Here is an 18,483-nt window from a genome sequence, read left to right as displayed (position 1 = left end):
CTGTCTGATGTCTTGAGATGTTGCTTCAATATATCCACATCATTTTCCTCCCTCATGATGCCATCTATTTTGTGAAGTGCACCAGTCCCTCCTGCAGCAAAGCATCCCCACAACATGATGCTGCCACCCCCGTGCTTCACGGTTGGGATGGTGTTCTTCGGCTTGCAAGTGTCCCACTTTTTCCTCCAAACATAATGATGGTCATTATGGCCAATCAGTTCTATTTTTGTTTCATCAGACCATAGGACATTTCTCCAAACAGTTCGATCTTTGTCCCCATGTGCAGTCGCAAACTGTAGTCTGGCTTTTTTTATGGCGGTTATGAGGCAGTGGCTTCTTCCTTGCTGTGCTGCCTTTCAGGTTATGTCGATATAGGACTAGTTTTACTGTGGATATACAGTGCCTTGCGAAAGTATTCGCCCCCCTTGAACTTTGCGACCTTTTGCCACATTTCAGGCTTCAAACATAAAGATATAAAACTGTATTTTTTTGTGAAGAATCAACAACAAGTGGGACACAATCATGAAGTGGAACGACATTTATTGGATATTTCAAACTTTTTTAACAAATCAAAAACTGAAAAATTGGGCGTGCAAAATTATTCAGCCCCTTTACTTTCAGTGCAGCAAACTCTCTCCAGAAGTTCAGTGAGGATCTCTGAATTATCCAATGTTGACCAAAATGACTAATGATGATAAATACAATCCACCTGTGTGTAATCAAGTCTAATCACTCCAGGCCCTTGAGATGCTTCTTACGGAGCCACTCCTTAGTTTCCCTGGCTGTGTGTTTTGGGTCGTTGTCATGCTGGAAGACCCAGCCACAACCCATCTTCAATGCTCTTACTGAGGGAATGAGGTTGTTGGCCAAGATCTCGCGATACATGGCCCCATCCATCCTCCCCTCAATATGCTGCAGTAGTCCTGTCCCCTTTGCAGAAAAACATCCCCAAAGAATGATGTTAACACCTCCATGCTTCACGGTTGGGATAGTGTTCTTGGGGTTGTACTCATCCTTCTTCTTCCTCCAAACACGGCGAGTGGAGTTTAGACAAAAAAGCTCTATTTTTGTCTCATCAGACCACATGACCTTCTCTGCTACTAATGCTTTTCTTTGAGACTGTGGTCCCAGGTCTCTTCAGGTCATTGACCAGGTCCTGCCATGTAGTTCTGGGCTGATCCCTCACCTTCCTCATCATCATTGATGCCCCACGAGGTGAGATCTTGCATGGAGCCCCAGACCGAGGGTGATTGACCGTCATCTTGAACTTCTTCCATTTTCTAATAATTGCGCCAACAGATAAATAATAAACATATCCAGGTGTTAGAATGGCCAAGTCAAAGTCCAGACCTGAATCCAATCGAGAATCTGTGGAAAGAACTGAAAACTGCTGTTCACAAATGCTCTCCATCCAACCTCACTGAGCTTGAGCTGTTTTGCAAGGAGGAATGGGAAAAAATGTCAGTCTCTCGATGTGCAAAACTGATAGAGACATACCCCAAGCGACTTACAGCTGTAATCGCAGCAAAAGGTGGCGCTACAAAGTATTAACTTAAGGGGGCTGAATAATTTTGCACGCCCAATTTTTCAGTTTTTGATTTGTTAAAAAAGTTTGAAATATCCAATAAATGTCGTTCCACTTCATGATTGTGTCCCACTTGTTGTTGATTCTTCACAAAAAAATACAGTTTTATATCTTTATGTTTGAAGCCTGAAATGTGGCAAAAGGTCGCAAAGTTCAAGGGGGCCGAATACTTTCGCAAGGCACTGTAGGTACTTTTGTACCTGTTTCCCCCAGTATCTTCACAGGGTCCTTTGCTGTTGTTCTGTGATTGAGTTGCACTTTTCGCACCAAGGTATGTTCATCTCTAGGAGACAGAACTTGTCTCCTTCCTGATCGGTATGACAGCTGCGTGGTCCCATGGTGTTTATACTTGCGTACTATTGTTTGTACAAATGAACGTGGTACCTTCAGGCATTTGGAAATTGCTCCCAAGGATGAACCAGACTTGTGGAGGTCTACAATTTTTTTCTGAGCTCTTGGCTGATTTCTTTTGATTTTCCCATGATGTCAAGCAAAGAGGCATTGAGTTTTAAGGTAAGCCTTGACATACATCCACAGGTACACCTCCAATTGACTCAAATGATGTCAATTAGCCTATTAGAAGCTTCTAAAGCCATGACATAATTTTCTGGAATTTTCCAAGCTGTTTAAAGGCACAGTCAACTTAGTATATGTAAACGTCTGATCCACTGGAATTGTGATACTATGAATTAGAAGTGAAATAATCTGTCTGTTAACAATTGTTGGAAAATACAAATATATACAAAGTAGATGTCCTGACTGACTTGCCAAAAATATAGTTTGTTAACAAGAAATTTGTGGAGTGGTTGAAAAACTAGTTTTAATGACTCCAACCTACGTGTATGTAAACTTCCGACTTCAACTGTACATATACAGTAGGTAGAGATAAAGTGACTAGGCAAAAGGATAGATAAACAGTAGCAGCAGTGTATGTGATGAGTGTGTAAGTGTGTGTGTGTTGGAGTGTCAGGGTAAGTATGTGTGAGTGTGTGGGTAGAGTCCAGTGTGTGTGCATGGAGTCAAAAAGAGTTAGTGCAAAAAGGGTCATTGCAGATAGTCCATGGCGCTATTTGGTTAACCATTTAGCAGTCTTATGGCTTGGGGGTAGAAGCTGTTCAGAGTCCTGCTGGTGCCAGACGTCGGTGCCGCTTGTTAGCAGAGAGAACAGTCAATGACTTGGGTGGCTGGAGTCTTTGACAATTTTTAGGGCCTGCCTCTGACACCGCCTGGTATAGAGGTCCTGGATGGCAGAGAGCTCAGCCCCAGTGATGTACTGGGCAGTACGGACTGGGCACCCTCGTAGCGGGCCCCGGACTGGAGACCGTCTCTGGAGGCTCCGGACTGAAGGACGTCTCTGGAGGCTCCGGACTGAAGGACGTCTCTGGAGGCTCCGGACTGAAGGACGTCTCTGGAGGCTCCGGACTGAAGGACGTCTCTGGAGGCTCCGGACTGAAGGACGTCTCTGGAGGCTCCGGACTGAAGGACGTCTCTGGAGGCTCCAGACTGGAGACCATCTCTGAAGGCTCCGGGCTGAAGGACATCTCTGGAGGCTCCGGGCTGAAGGACATCTCTGGAGGCTCCGGGCTGAAGGACATCTCTGGGGGCTCCGGGCTGAAGGACATCTCTGGAGGCTCCGGGCTGAAGGACGTCTCTGGAGGCTCCGGACTGAAGGACGTCTCTGGAGGCTCCAGACTGGAGACCATCTCTGAAGGCTCTGGGCTGAAGGACATCTCTGGAGGCTCCGGACTGAAGGACGTCTCTGGAGGCTCCAGACTGGAGACCATCTCTGAAGGCTCTGGGCTGAAGGACATCTCTGGAGGCTCCGGGCTGAAGGACGTCTCTGGAGGCTCCGGGCTGAAGGATGTCTCTGGAGGCTCCGGGCTGAAGGACGTCTCTGGAGGCTCCGGGCTGAAGGACGTCTCTGGAGGCTCCGGGCTGAAGGACGTCTCTGGACGCTCCAGGCTGGACACCGTTTCTGGAGGCTCCGGGCTGGACACCGTTTCTGGGCTGGGGACCGTCGCTGGAGGCTTCGTGCCATGGATCACCACTGTAGGCTTCGTGCCATGGATCATCACTGGAGGCTTCTTGCCATGGATCATCACTGGAGGATTCTTGCCATGGATCATCACTGGAGGAAGGAGACGTATGGGCAGTCTGGTACGTTGAGCTGCCACAGGGCTCACCAGGCTGGGGAGACATACAGGAGGCCCTGTCCTTCTGGGGACAGGCACAGGATACACTGGACCGTGGAGGCGCACTGGAGGTCTTGAGCATAGAGCCTGCACAACCCGTCCTGGCTGGATGGTTATTTTCACCCTGCAGATCCAGGGAGCAGGCACAGGACGCACAGCCGGGGTAGGATATCCCGGGCTATAGAGACGTACTGGCGGCCAGATGCGCTGAGCCGGCATCCTCCGACCTGGCTGGATGCCCACTCTAGCCCGGCCGATTCGGGGAGCTGGAAGATAGCGCACCTGGCTGTGCACGCGCACTGGAGACACCGTGCACTCCACTGCATAACACGGTGCCTGACCAGTCACACTCCCCGTGTTCCCCCCAAAAATATGTTTTGGGAGCTGCCTCTCGGGTTTCCTTGCTAGCCGAGTCCCTTCGTAGCGCTGCCGCTCTGCTCTTTCCGTGGACGGCGATACTCCCCAGCCTGCCTCCAGGGTCCCTTACAGTCCAGGATCTCCTCCCAAGTCCATGAATCCTGGACACGCTGCTCCTCCTTACCACGCTGCTTGGTCCGTTGTTGGTGGGAAGTTCTGTCACGGCTGTTGAAGGAGGACCAAGGTGCAGCTTGGTGAGCGTACTTATTCTTTATTTAAGATGACGCCGAGCGAAACAATAAACACTACAAACTGTGAAGCTAAAGGCTATGTGCCCTAAACAAAGTCAACTTCCCACACAGGTGGGAGAAAGGGCAGCCTAAGTATGGTTCTCAATCAGAGACAACGATAGACAGCTGTCCCTGATTGAGAACCCTACCCGGCCAAAACATAGAACTACACAACATAGAACATAGAATACCCACCCCAACTCATGCCCTGACCAAACCAAAATAAAGACATAAAAAGGATCTCTAAGGTCAGGGCATGACAGAAAGAGCTTTTCTGTCTTAAAGAGGCAGTGTTGTATTTTGAGACAGGCTTGAATAAGCTAAATTGACAATCGGCGGAGGGTAGCATAATTTGTTTAATTCTCTGTAATAATGGTATGGGAATAATAATGCATTTTATTTTGTGAAGTGGTTTCTTACATCAAACAACACAAAAACATTTTCAGTCACCTCCTTGTCTGAAGGACATGTGGTTAATGTCAAGCCCTGCATGTTTTTTTCAAAAGTCTCATGGAATGTAGGCCAACATTGAACACCACACATTGGCTGCTACTGGCTGAATGATAAAACAGCTATTTCCATGTTAAAATGTTATGGGATGCATTTTCCCCATTGTTTTTTATGTTTGGCCACTCTGGTAGGCCTAAATTATGATCAAATAGCCACAGTAGCCTACTTGACCACTGTCTGAAACTGTAACTTCAAGCGGGTACAGCCTCAGTGTTCACAGTAAACGCAAGCTGGAAGTTGAACAGACTTTTCACATCGTTGAAATTTGCGCTCATCAGACCCAAAAATGTCTTAGTGCTGAATTTTTAGGAAACTTAGGCGGTATGAGAATTGGAGTGGGTCCAGAATGTCTGGGATAATGGTGTTGATGTGAGCCATGATGAGCCATGATGAGCCATGATGAGCCTTTCAAAGCATTTCAGACATTTTAGACAGGTTACCTTGGCATTCTTCGGTACAGGGACTATGGTGGTCTGCTTGAAACATGTAGGTATTACAGACTGGGTCAGGGAGAGGTTAAAAATTTCAGTCAAGACACTTGCCAGCTGGTTAGAGCATTCTCTGTGTACGTGTCCTGGTAATCTGTCTGGCACCGTGGCCTTGTGAATGTTAACCACATGAGGTTGGTGCCACCTTAATTGTGGAGAACGGGCTCGTGGTAATTACTGGAGCGGAATCAGTGGAATGATATCAAATACATCAAACACATGGTTTCCTGGTGTTTGATGCCATTCCAATTGCGCCGTTCCAGCCATTATCATGAGCCGTTCTCTCCTCACCAGCCTCCACCGATGTTAACCGGTTTAAGGTCTTACATCACCTACGGAGAGTGAGATCACACAGTCGTCCGGAACAGCCAATACTGAAAAAAGTTATTTTTAACAGAAACATCTTGCCAACCTAAGACGTGATGTATAATTATGTATGTTGGTCCATTTCTGCTTGTCTCGGACTTTGATGTGTGGACTTACTCCCTTGACCTCCCTGTAGGTGTCATAATCACCTACACATCATTGCTTTACTCAATATGAATAACATGAATCCTGGTTAGGTTCCTGCCTAGTCATTGTGCTCTGTGATAATACATGCACGTATATATAAAGAGTACACTCATTTCACTTTACATGATTATGACCCACATTTCCTCCTTTCAACTCAGAAGTGTTTCATGTCAGGGGGAACTCACTCGACCACATCCCTGTCAGCACAACTCAGGTGAGGGTAGACCACTCTTGCCACAACCCCTCTACCATATGAGAATGTCCTTACCCAACAGCCAGATCAAACAGATACACAGTCTGCATTGTAAGATGGTAGACCACAGGGCATCGAGGAAACAGGAAGCACTGCAGGGGTAACTTCCCTCACCACCGGTTCACACACACAGCACTGTGGGGAATATGGACTGTCACTTCTAGTGAATCTAATATGCTGTAACTATTTGTGTATTTCTTACATAATTGTCAGGGGGTATACTTTACGTAAGGCATGTATGGTAATAATACAGGAAATAAGAAAATAATTGCACATTCATTCATGGGAGCACTGACATTGGATGCAGGATGTTGATGCAGACCTCTTGTTTCAAGAGAATCTCTTTTATTTCATCTCTGTACCACACAGGAAACGCTGTGTGGCTTAGTTTAGGGAAGTCCCCTTTCTTGATAACATAAGTCCACATAAACAAGTTTGGTTCATAACAGGTTTGAACCAGTCTCAAGTTAAACCAACCCAAAGAAAATAGCATATGGATCTACACCATTCGTCAAGAAAACGCACATTCTCCAAAACCTTCCAACCTCAAAATATGCCCCATTCCATGGAGTCATTTACACCAAATAATTCCCAAACTGAAGACTACTGTATAACTTTGGCACTTGATGTCATGCCACAAGTCATGAGTCTGGAGGTATCAATAATGCCATACTTGGTTTCTTACATTGAAAGTATTAGTTGTTTATTGATGTATTTCGAAGTTCATAGTTTTGTTGCATTTATGTGTCAGATATTTTAACATTCTTAATCTCACTTGCCCAGCCCACCAACTAGGAAGAGCGTGATTTCCATCACTTAAATGATATCAATGTGTGAAGAACCGGACTAGGGAGTGGGTTTGGAGGCAACTGTCAAAATATCAGTGTTGCATTAAAGATCTCAACTTAAAACAATCTTTCAAAACTGTTAAACCTGGACATGTTGAAATAGTTGTAACATCCATAGACAGGCATTCAATCCGGTATTCTGTCTGTGTCAAAGGCTGATGGTGATATTAGAAATCAAGCACCAAACAATTTCCTTCCCAGTCACTGTAATGGACACATTTTGCAACCGTATGTGCAATAACAACAATGAACATTGCAAAACATTGTACATCTGGTTACTAAACAGCTACGACTTGAATGCAACCCAGAACAAAGCAACCACCCGCCTGGTTAACTATTACCAGACAGCTTTTTTTTTTTTTTTATCGATGCATTTACAGTAATTCTGTGATACCATTTAACTGTGTTTTTTTTTATACAATCTGATAAAAGTCTTCAGTGATTTGAGTTTTCAGTATGTTTGACCTACCGCATTACCAAGGAAAAAAACATATTTCTAAGTATAATGTGAAGTTCCGTCATTAGTAATCGACCAATGCTTCTGTATCTCCTATTTATGTCCTCAAATACAAATATTTATATCAAAAGTTATACAGCACAATTCTCACCATTATCCTTGACAAGACCTTTGATTGGTGAACGTTAAATGATTCCCAAATTTGGATGGAACAATCAATGGTATTGGCCGTGCTAAACAAACATGAAAGAACAACAACGACAAATCAAAACCGCTTCATAGGCACAACTTAAATAAAGGCATTTGTGACATTTTCATATCAAATATGGCGCTTGTCAATGGGGATTAAAACAAAAAATGCAATGACCACTTTTATTTACAAACGGCTAAAATCTCTGGACAGAGTCATGCATCACTTCACAACCTGAATGTGTCTTTAAAGTGCATGCAATAATAACCAGTTTGACGGAGTTGAATCATTCTGATAAAATACACAGCTTGATCAAACTGATGCCAATAAATCCTAAATACTGAACAACAACAAATAAAGTACCGGAGTTGTTTAAAAAGTGAAGGACCATATGCTTTAGCACAATATGGAATGAAGTAAAATCTCTCTTTAAAACTAATTTAAATATAAGATCTGACACTGTCTCAATACCTTCTTTAAGCTTACAGTATTCACATATAGTATTAATCACATTCTGTGAGACAAAAAAAAAAAGAAGCAGCTAAACACCACGGTGTAGTCCGCAGCTCACATTCCACAATCGCAATGCCCCTCCATGTGACATACGCATTAAGCGTCATATGAACATGATGGGTTAATACTTAAACATATCAAAGTGCTAATTTTTACTAAAATTTCCTGAATTTCCTGAATTCATACCAAAAGGAGGATGATGGCATGGAGGAAAGAGTCAGTTCTTATTTTTTTTATATAAGTATTCTATTCTTGTAATCTCCAACGCAAGACTTTTGAGTTACACACACTTGGTTGAACTTGTGTTGTGAATTAATCTTGTTTAATTTTCCCCTTTTTCTAAAGTTTAACAAAAGTAGTTCCCATGGCAAATGACCGCTCTATGCTGTGATGTGGTATCTAAAAGACTCTAGAGAGGAAGAGAGAAAGAGGGTTATCCAGCGTTATCACTGTAGAGATGGCCATGGTGAAGTTGACCGTGAGAATGCAGGCACATGCCTACACCATACACCAGAAGGAAAGAGTCTAGTCCTCCACAACCACATCCATTTTCATCTGTCGTCCTCCTTGGGGAAGTCCAGCGATCCTAAGCTCCCAAACCCCAGCCTAGCGCTTTCTGCATTGAAAGCGTCCATCTCCCTCTCCTGCCGTTCAAAAAGCTGCTTGATCCTTTCAGTGCGTTCCTTCTGAAGTGAGGCCAGCTCCTCTTCAATCTGAAACCACAATAGTGATAATCAAATAAGGGACGTGGTCAGTTTAAAGAGGTGAGACTGTGTTACCACATAACCAAAACATACCTTCTGTTCCAGGTGGGCCCTGCGTAAGGAGACCTTCTGCTCCAGCATCTGCAGCTCCCTCTCGTGTTGGGCTTCTGTCTGGGCCTTGGTCTTGCTCTGGTAGGCATCCAGGAGCTCCATCTCCTGCTGAAGCTGCTGCTTCAACGCCTGGCACTCCCTTTCCTGCTCCTCCTCCAGACGCATCTGGGGGACCACAGAGACAAGCGAAAGAGAGAGAGGGTTAAAAAAGACATGTAGCAGTAAGCATTGTGTGCCTGTTTGGAGGTTAAGGGTGAGTTGTGCCCTTACCGCTTGTGAGGCCATCATCTCGTTGATGCTCTGCTCGTACTGCTCGGCCAGCACAGCGAGCTTTCGTGTCTGCTCCTCCTTCAGTGACTTTAGGATGGCCTTGTGCTCGCTCTTAGGAGAGACCTCAAGCTGATGGTTTCTCAGGGCTTTGTACTGCTTGTTCTGCACCTTACACGTGTCCTGGAACTGTTTCTTGATCTGCATCTCCAACATCTCCAAATAGAAAGAAAGAAACAATCGTAAGAAACATACAGTAAGAAACAATCATTTTGCCGGTTATTACTACCGGCTGAGCTTCAGTCTGATCAGGGGTGCGACTTTAATTCAAGGGTCTTTGCCTTGATGTGCAGACACACAATGATTTATCATTGGCTCTTACTAAACCAAATGTACAGTGCAACAGCTGTAGTATAGATTCTATGCACCTTGAGGTTCCGGGGCTGCTGCCTCTGCTCCAGGGCGTGCTTCCTGTGCAGCTCTCTCTGCCGCCGGCCATTGTACTCCTCCTGGTTCTCCAACTCGGTCTGGTGCTGCAGGAAGATCAGCTCAACACGGAGCCTCTGCAGTGTCTGCAGCTGCCTGCGCTCCAGCTCCTGAGTGGACTCGTCCTGTCGGATCATCAGGGCCTGCTCCATCTCCTTCTGGGTCTTCTTCTTATTCAGCTCCTGGGATGGGACATATTCCACATCTCCTCATTTCATTTTGAATATACAGTACTTCAGATTTCTACAATGCAAATTAGGCCATTTAACAAAAGAGGTTGGGGTGACAATTCTAGAGGCAATTCTATCAGCATCATTGGCAAGCTAAATATCAGAGAGGAACTGTACCTCTCTCATTTGCTCCTGTTCGAACTCGTGCCTCTTGACCAGTGTCCTGCGTTTCAGAGCACGGCAGCTCCTGTCATAGACCAGCCTCTGCTGGTCCAGAAGGTGGGCCTCATCCTCAGCCTGTGAGCGCTGCACCGTCTCCTTGTGCCTGGAAAGACGCTCCTGCTTCTCCTCCTTGGGCGTACTGGGCTCCTCATTCATCTCCTGCAACATCCAGATAAGAACCAGGGCGTAATGGATATTGCATGGAATCCATGGAAAAATTAAACAGTGTAATCACAGACCAAGGGGAAAAAAATTGTAAATGATTTATGCCTTTACCTCTTTGATCTTGTCTTTACAGAGCCTGTACTCCTTTTTCTGGTTGTCTACGAAGGTGGTCAGCTCCTTCTTTTGCTGGGCAATGATCTGTTGCTGGATCCTCTTCTCCTCTGCTGTAGCTGCCTTTATCTGTACGGGAACATTCGAAATGTCCAACATTTATTTTGTTGATTTCCTCCCTTCGATGTGCTTTTTAAAAGTCTTACATTATGCTGAAAGGACAAAATGCTACGGATGCAATCTAATCAAGGGGCTGGAACATCTTCAGTTTACATTTTCATTCACAGCAACCAAGACCTACTGTCCTACCATGCAACAACATTATTCACCTCTTTGTCTGTGTGAACGGTGTGCCGTTTAGCCAGTCTCTCCAGTTCAATGTAAGTGTTGTTGGCGTGGGTCTCTACTTCCTTCTGCAACCGGAGCCTATGCTCGTCCATCTCCGCCTTCAGCCTGTTCTCCAGGGCGATCAGCTGCTTCTGGTGCTGCCGCCGCATGCGCTTATACCCAGACATCTGCTCCCGCAGCTCAGAGTCCTGCTCATGCTCCTGGATCTACCTGGTGACCTGGACACAGGGTTCAGGGGGTCAGAGGGCACAGAGAGAACAGTCAGGTGTGAAAAGCAAGAGGGCCTGAGATACCTACTGTACAATTAAAATGTACTGAACTATATCGTTAAATATGGACTTACAAAGGGAGAAACACGAGTACCCTAGTCGCACTGAGTAATAGACTGTAAAATACAGTAGAACAATATCCTTCGTGAATCTGACACATAACTTGACATATTTTATTATCTTTGCAAGAATACCTTCAGTGAAATAGAGAAGAGAGACCTCACAAAGACTATATACTGTACACCTAAGGGTAACTGCAGTATTCATTTGGTTCTATGTAGTTGCGCGTACTCTAGATCACTGTCTCTGAATATCACCCTTGATGTAGTATAACTACAGTAAATTCATTCCAGAATTTACTAAATATATTCTCATTAGCCTTTTAGTCCAATGTGTAAAGTCCAATCAATTATAACTAAAGATGGCCTCTATGGCCACCTGTCACAAATTCTTTCATAACTTTCACACATACAAACATGCACACATACACACACACACAAACACACAAACACGCGCAGTTGTTAATTGGTGTACATTCTTGAGGATTATTAGGTACAGTATCTGTGGATAGTATTAGCCAGGGCAGGAAATAATGCACACTGCTCCTCTTCACTAAATTATCATGGCTGCTCAGCTCAGATTTCATGCTAGTAGCATAGCACATGCATCATCAATTATAAGAGCTACATACATGAACATAAGAAGGGTGTCTTGAATGTCAATGTGGTGTTCTTCATGCTAATACATCTGTCACGTCCATAGTGTATGTAGCCACAAATGGAGAGCTCAATAGGTATGAGCCTGTTTTGCAGGCCTACTATTCTGGGATGAAAATGCTAAAGGTACGTCCACACATAGCCTGTAAATCAATAACCAAAAACACATCACGATAAACGGATATAGAAAGAGATTTGATATCAATCCAAACAATTACACACACATGAAAGCAGAGGGGGGAACCTGAGGATGGAAAAAAACGACACTTATTAACGGGATCTGGTTGCCATGGCTACAGATGTGCTGCTGAGAGGATGGAGAGAGAGACCCTCCCAGCGGGAGAGGGAGCCTGCCTACCAAAGATGCTGATTTGATGGTGGCAAAGCGTTCACAGATCTTGCAGTCGAGGGCCCGGCTCTTGTGAGAAGAAGTAGGCCGCAGCTCTGGCCTGGCGTCCCTGTGCACAGCCTCATCCCTCACGCAAGCATGGTCCTGCAGGGGGGGAGGAAAAGGAGGAGAGAGAGGGGGTGGGCGCTTCCCAGGCCCTCCGTGCTCGCTGCTGCTGCTGCTATCGCTGCCGTGTCTCCCAGCATCCAGCACACATCCTGCTTTAAATGCATCCTTCCCCTGCGTGGTCTCTCGCTACTGCCTGCAGCTCCTCGCTAGAAATGAACAGGGCATCGCAGAGCGATCGCAGGCACCGTCAGAAAGGCAGCAGCTGAAGGCAGTCCTTGTCTCTGGCGTCTCCACTTCCTGAGGAGGAGGAACCAAATGGATCCGGTGGGAAGGGTGAATTATGCCATGCCTATCACAGACAATCAAGACAAGAAGAAGAGGAGGAAAATGTCAAAGATAGATGGTTGCACTCCTTCTCTCCTACCTCCAAATAAAATAAAATGATTAGGAGCGGTGTTCATTTTCCTATATTCCCATGAGGACATTACGAAAATATGCAAATCAATCACTGATCCATCCAAGGCATTGTTCTCCTATGACGATACTAATCAGCTAGATAATTTGTGTATATTCCAATTAATAGTTTCTGGTGTCTTCCATTAATCTCTCACACATTACAACGTTTCAAATACTGGATGGATGCTATACAATGATACCAATCCTGAACATTACATTCATTATCTGGTGTGGCCTCCTTAAATTAATCAATTTGCTCGAATCTTGTTGATTCTAGATACAGATTTGTAAAAATGTCTGAATAAACAACAAGGTCATTATAAAAGAGTCATAGAATAGTAGTATTGTAAAAACGATTCAAAATGAATACTGGTTCAGAAGACTGGCTAATAGGTAAACTACTGTAAAGATTACCTGATTACCCTTTACTATCATGTTCATGAATAAGCTTATACATGTTTTATAAATTATTACATGTGCCATAATTGCTTATGAATTGGGATTCTTATAATGTTTCTAAATTATTATGCATGTTTACAAATAATGACATTTTAGATACACAAAACAATTTATATGTATAATATGTATGAATGCTTTTTCATTAAACGATTATACAGTGTTACCAATTACTCTACATACTGCAATTTCATATTGTGTTTCTCACTGACTCCGTTTGTCTTATAAATGGCCAATTAAATTACTACCGGGAGCATGTAAAGGCCCCAAGTAACAAAACTTGTCTCAACAAACCACTGGATGGGTCAAAAGTGTAGGATAACAGTTTCGAAAAGGGGGTTTCAGTGACCCACAATCATAGCACTGATCAAAGAGAATACATTTCAAGTCAACATCCTCAGTCAACTGCAGTAGAGCTAAGAACCAAGCAAACAGTCCTCTAATTCTCTATCTAAATGGGTAACCTATTACTATGTCAGAATAAGGTATGCTCCTGAAAAAGCCCATGATGGGAACTGCAGGGAGAACAGTATGTGGTCACCTAGCTATCGTAAGGTGAAGGCACTAGTTAAATGTAAGTCACTCTGGAAAAGAGCATCTGCTAAATGACTGAAATGTCAAATGTCATCCTTACCTCAAACACTATTTATTTTTACTGTCATGTTCATGTTTGTGTTCCCTTACCAGATCATTAGATCTTCTTTAAGTCAGTAATTTCCTCTTCCATGCCAATAACTTGTCACCTGACATCAGGCTTGAGCTTATTCAACCACCTCTGATGAAGCTGCCACACTGCTGGTATTACTTTCTATGACCTATATGTTTAACAGAGTCCAATACTTTAATATTGTGAAACATTCTGTATATAACATTTGCATGAATAGGCTGAGCAAGCTTAGTCAAAAATGTAGTTTTTCTTCATTTTTACTATTTTCTACATTGTGGAATAGTAGTGAAGACATCAAAACTATGAAATAACACATATGGAATCATGTAGTAACCAAAAAAGTGTTAAACAAATCAAAATATATTTAATAGTTTAGATTCTTCAAAGTAGCCACCATTTGCCTTGATGACAGCTTTGCACACTCTTTAGTGTTGTTTAAATGGTTCCAAACGGTCAGAAAATGTATATTGTAATCTGACAGCACCTGTTTGGCACACATAATGTGCACGCAGTGCTTGCTCCATAACTTATTTTTCTTGATCTCCAGTATTTTCCACAACTTGTCAAATGTATTCCACATATCTGACTTCCCCTTTACCTCCTGAGGAACCAGTAAACATTCCCCATTTTGTTTATTTGTCACGTCCTCTGCATCCATTTTGCTGTCACATGTGTTGTGGTGTTCAGAGTTTGTTATAACCAATTTGATGATGTGATAATGATAGGCTATAGGTCAGGCCCTATTGGTCACGTGCATGTGATGCATACATGTTTCACCTAAAGAGAGCAAGGGTTGAGGGAATTGGGAATGTTTTTCCTAAACAGGGATAAGCAGGGATTTCGGTAAGAGAACTTTTCAGTCATAAATGGCTTTAATTATGTTGCATCTTCAGCAACACGAACCGCGTGATAAATACTGTTGATGTTCTGTGGTGGTCGCTGCAACAAAGAGAGGTGCTAGTCACACCGTCACTCGCTGTCAATTTTTTCAGCAAGTCGAACTCCCTCTAGTCATTTGTGTGTCTTAATTATTTAATCAAACAGTGGGCTTAAAGCATCAGACAAGCTCAGTGCATATAGTTTATTTGATTAAAACACATTTGAAAACACGTTTTCAAATTTCGACCAATCGATTGGTCGAAAGAACAGACGACTCTCAGTTGACCAATCATTTTTTGGGGGGGGGGACAGCCCTTATACAAAGTATATGTTATGGCATGGGGTGCATTTTCTTGGGCATGGTGTAGGTCCACTTGTAGAATCTATGCCAAGGCGCATTGAAGCTGTTCTGGCAGGTTGTAGTGACCTTTCACCCTTTAATGACACTTTATGTTGGTGTTTCCTTTATTTGGCGGTTAACCTGTATGTGCTTGTGATAAAACTTAATCCACAGTTATTTTTTAGGCCCGTGGGCCCCTGCATTAATCCGACCCTGGGCCCCTGGGCCCCTGCATTAATCCGACCCTGACAATACTGATACAAGAAGCATAACTTCTTCATTTTTTTATATGATTGGCCCACCTGTATTTGTAATAACTCTCACTTTATGAATGCATCCACATCGCCAATTCTCTTCATTTGGGATGCATTGTTTCACTAATCTCATGCTATTTTACACCTTTTGCCATGAGGCTGAGAGAATTGTTGCTGTTTTAGAGTGTTGCTGTTTTAGAGTGAAATATTTAATTTTTATTTGTTTACTATTTCTTATTTAATTTGGAAATAGATTAGACCTGAGACATTTCAAATAATTGTAACTAGCATAAGTGTGTATTAGCATCAGTGCATACTTTAGTCTAATCATACAGCTATCAACATAAAATTATAGCCTAAAATCTAATCAAATCAAATCAAAGTTTATTTGTCAAATGCGCCGAATACAACAGGTGTAGGTAGACCTTACAGTGCAATGCTTACTTACAGGCTCTAACCAATAGTGCAAAAAAATGTGTTAGGTTAACAATAGGTAAGTAAAGAAATAAAACAACAGCAAACAGAAAGGCTATATACAGTAGCGAGGCTTTAAAAGTAGCGAGGCTACATACTGACACCGGTTAGTCAGGCTGATTGAGGTAGTATGTACATGTAGATATGGTTAAAGTGACTATGCATATATGATGAACAGAGAGTAGCATTAACGTAAAAGAGGTGTTGGCGGGTGGTGGGTGGCGGGTGGCGGGACACAATGCAGATTGCCCGGTTAGCACTGGTTGGTCGGCCCAATTGAGGTAGAATGTACATGAATGTAAAGTTAAATTGACTATGCATATATGATAAACAGAGAGTAGCAGCAGCGTAAAAAGAGGGTTTGGGGGGGCACACAATGCAAATAGTCAGGGTAGCCATTTGATTACCTATTCAGGAGTTTTATGGCTTGGGGGTAAAAACTGTTGAGAAGCCCTTTTGTTATGGTTGGGGTTATGTTTATGAGTTAGGTTAAATGGTTAAGGTTAGGGGAATGTTTAGCTAAAAGAGTTAGGGTTAGGGGAAGGGTTAGCTAAAAGGGTTAAGGTTATGGTTAGGAGAAGGGTTAGCTAACATGCTAAGTAGTTGCAAAGTAGATCAAAAGTACTAAGTAGTTGAAATCTTTGGGTTGCTAAACGTTCACTACGCTCATCCACCGTGACCAACCACCCTACTTCAGTTTTTGCCTAAGGTTACCATCTGTCTCATGTAACCATATGTTTACTATGTTACATCTAGTGTATGAGACCAGCCTGTATTTGCAGGTGACAATGTTGGATCTCTGTTGCCGTGTTCTTTGCCTTAAGAAAAAGCCATATAATAAGATATAAATGCCTTTCAAATATAACTTTACTAAATAATTAATGGTTGTAGTAGTTCTTAGGTCTACGTAAGCTATGTAAAATATTGTAACCTGTAATATTGTCAATTTAACTAGAACTAATTCCGTAAGAAAAACAACAGTTTATTCTGCCTGGTCAAAGTGTGCTGTTAAATTAGTTGTCAACCCTTCCTTACTTAATGAGCTTTATCCTTATTATATACCCAACATCACTCATCTGCCACATTAGTCCTTTGTTTTTGGCAGCCCTCATTGTCCATGATGAAAATCCCTGTCAGGAACACTGGCCTGGGTATTTAAATTGTATAACTTCTCATTAAACAGTAATCAGCAAGCTTCTCTCATTTCAAATCCCAAACCAAGGAACACTATAACTCCCAGACCAGGAAAATAGGTCAAGGTCCATCTAATTTAAAAAACGTATACACACATGATACTGTATATCAAGCCTTGTGGCATTACATAAGTCATGTTAAAAAAAATCAAGGAGTGACTGGAAATCTTACAGATTGTGGCTCGTACAGATGTATCCATTCAATTGAGGAAAGCATGCCTCACTGTCAACCATATTTGGCCTTTCCCATTTGAATATCATGCCACCACTTTTTGTCACATACTATGGATAGAAAAGTATGATGGGTGGGGTAAATGACTAGCTTATTTAGTTCTATAACTGATAAGATCTTGACATTTCTACTGCAAGGGATCAGTTATATATCTGTGAGACATGAGGGTTAGAATTTAGAGCGGGTATGTCACGGTTTTCTGTATGTGAAGGAGAGTCGGACCAAAATGCGGCGTGTAGATTGCGATCCATGTTTATTTAAACTAACGTAAAACACGAATCGATACAAACACTACAAAACAATAAACATAACGAAAACCGAAACAGCCTAATACTGGTGCACATACACACAGAACAAGGACATCAAGACACTAAGGACAATCACCCACAAACACACAGTGAAACCCAGGCTATCTAAATATGGTTCCCAATCAGAGACAATAACTAACACCTGCCTCTGATTGAGAACCATATCAGGCCAGACATAGACAAACAAGACATCCAACATAGAATGCCCACCCAGCTCACGTCCTGACCAACACTAAAACAAGGAAAACACACACGAATGATGGTCAGAACGTGACAGTACCCCCCCTCCAAGGTGCGGACTCCGGGCGCACAACCTAAACCTATAGGGGAGGGTGTGGGTGGGCATCTCTCCGCGGTGGCAGCTCTGGCACTGGACGTGGACCCCACTCCATAATAGTCTTAGTCCACCTCCTTAGCGTCCCTAGATAGGTTACCCTCCTTAATGACTCGGGACAGAGGGGCAGCTCGGGACAGGGGTAGCTCAGCACTGAGAGGAAGCTCAGCACTGAGAGGAAGCTCAGCACTGAGAGGAAGCTCAGCACTGAGAGGAAGCTCAGCACTGAGTGGAAGCTCAGCACTGAGTGGAAGCTCAGCACTGAGTGGAAGCTCAGCACTGAGAGGAAGCCCAGGCAGGTAGTTGGATCCAGCAGATCCTGGCTGGCTGGCGGTTCTGGCAGATCCTGGCTGACTAGCGGATCTGGAAGAGTCTGGTTGACTGGCAGATCTGGAAGAGTCTGGTTGACTGGCAGATCTGGAAGAGTCTGGTTGACTGGCAGATCTGGAAGAGTCTGGTTGACTGGCAGATCTGGAAGAGTCTGGTTGACTGGCAGATCTGGAAGAGTCTGGCTGACTGGCAGATCTGGAAGAGTCTGGCTGACTGGCAGATCTGGAAGAGTCTGGCTGACCCGGCAGATGTGGAAGAGTCTGGCTGACTGGCAGATGTGGAAGAGTCTGGCTGACTGGCAGTTGTGGAAGAGTCTGGCTGACTGGCAGATGTGGAAG

The 18,483-nt window shown here is 43.7% G+C and overlaps 1 protein-coding gene across 1 annotated transcript; it reads right to left on the bottom strand.

The window, feature by feature from the left end:
- Nucleotides 1-7,452: 7,452 nt before the first annotated feature.
- On the bottom strand, nt 7,453-12,644 carry LOC110523739 (serine/threonine-protein kinase TAO3-like). Its single transcript, XM_021602704.2, has 8 exons — nt 12,124-12,644; nt 10,762-10,998; nt 10,433-10,561; nt 10,112-10,315; nt 9,707-9,946; nt 9,282-9,494; nt 8,994-9,176; nt 7,453-8,909 (listed from the first exon to the last, which is right to left on the bottom strand). The coding sequence occupies exons 2-8, from the start codon at nt 10,945-10,947 to the stop codon at nt 8,748-8,750; spliced, it is 1,317 nt and encodes a 438-aa protein (XP_021458379.1). The 5' UTR covers nt 10,948-10,998; nt 12,124-12,644; the 3' UTR covers nt 7,453-8,747.
- Nucleotides 12,645-18,483: the final 5,839 nt, after the last annotated feature.

Source organism: Oncorhynchus mykiss, chromosome 5, assembly GCF_013265735.2.
Source record: "Oncorhynchus mykiss isolate Arlee chromosome 5, USDA_OmykA_1.1, whole genome shotgun sequence".
NCBI lineage: Eukaryota > Metazoa > Chordata > Actinopteri > Salmoniformes > Salmonidae > Oncorhynchus > Oncorhynchus mykiss.
Note: the sequence above shows the minus strand (reverse complement) of the source record. Positions and strands in the feature narration are given on the sequence as shown.

Coding starts and splice junctions, on each gene's coding strand:
- LOC110523739 (XM_021602704.2), bottom strand. CDS start 10,947: ATGTCTGGGTATAAGCGCATGCGGCGGCAGCACCAGAAGCAGCTGATC. Junction 10,562..10,761: donor CCGTTCACACAGACAAAGAG/GTGAATAATGTT, acceptor GTTCCCGTACAG/ATAAAGGCAGCTACAGCAGA. Junction 10,316..10,432: donor GTAAAGACAAGATCAAAGAG/GTAAAGGCATAA, acceptor TGGATGTTGCAG/GAGATGAATGAGGAGCCCAG.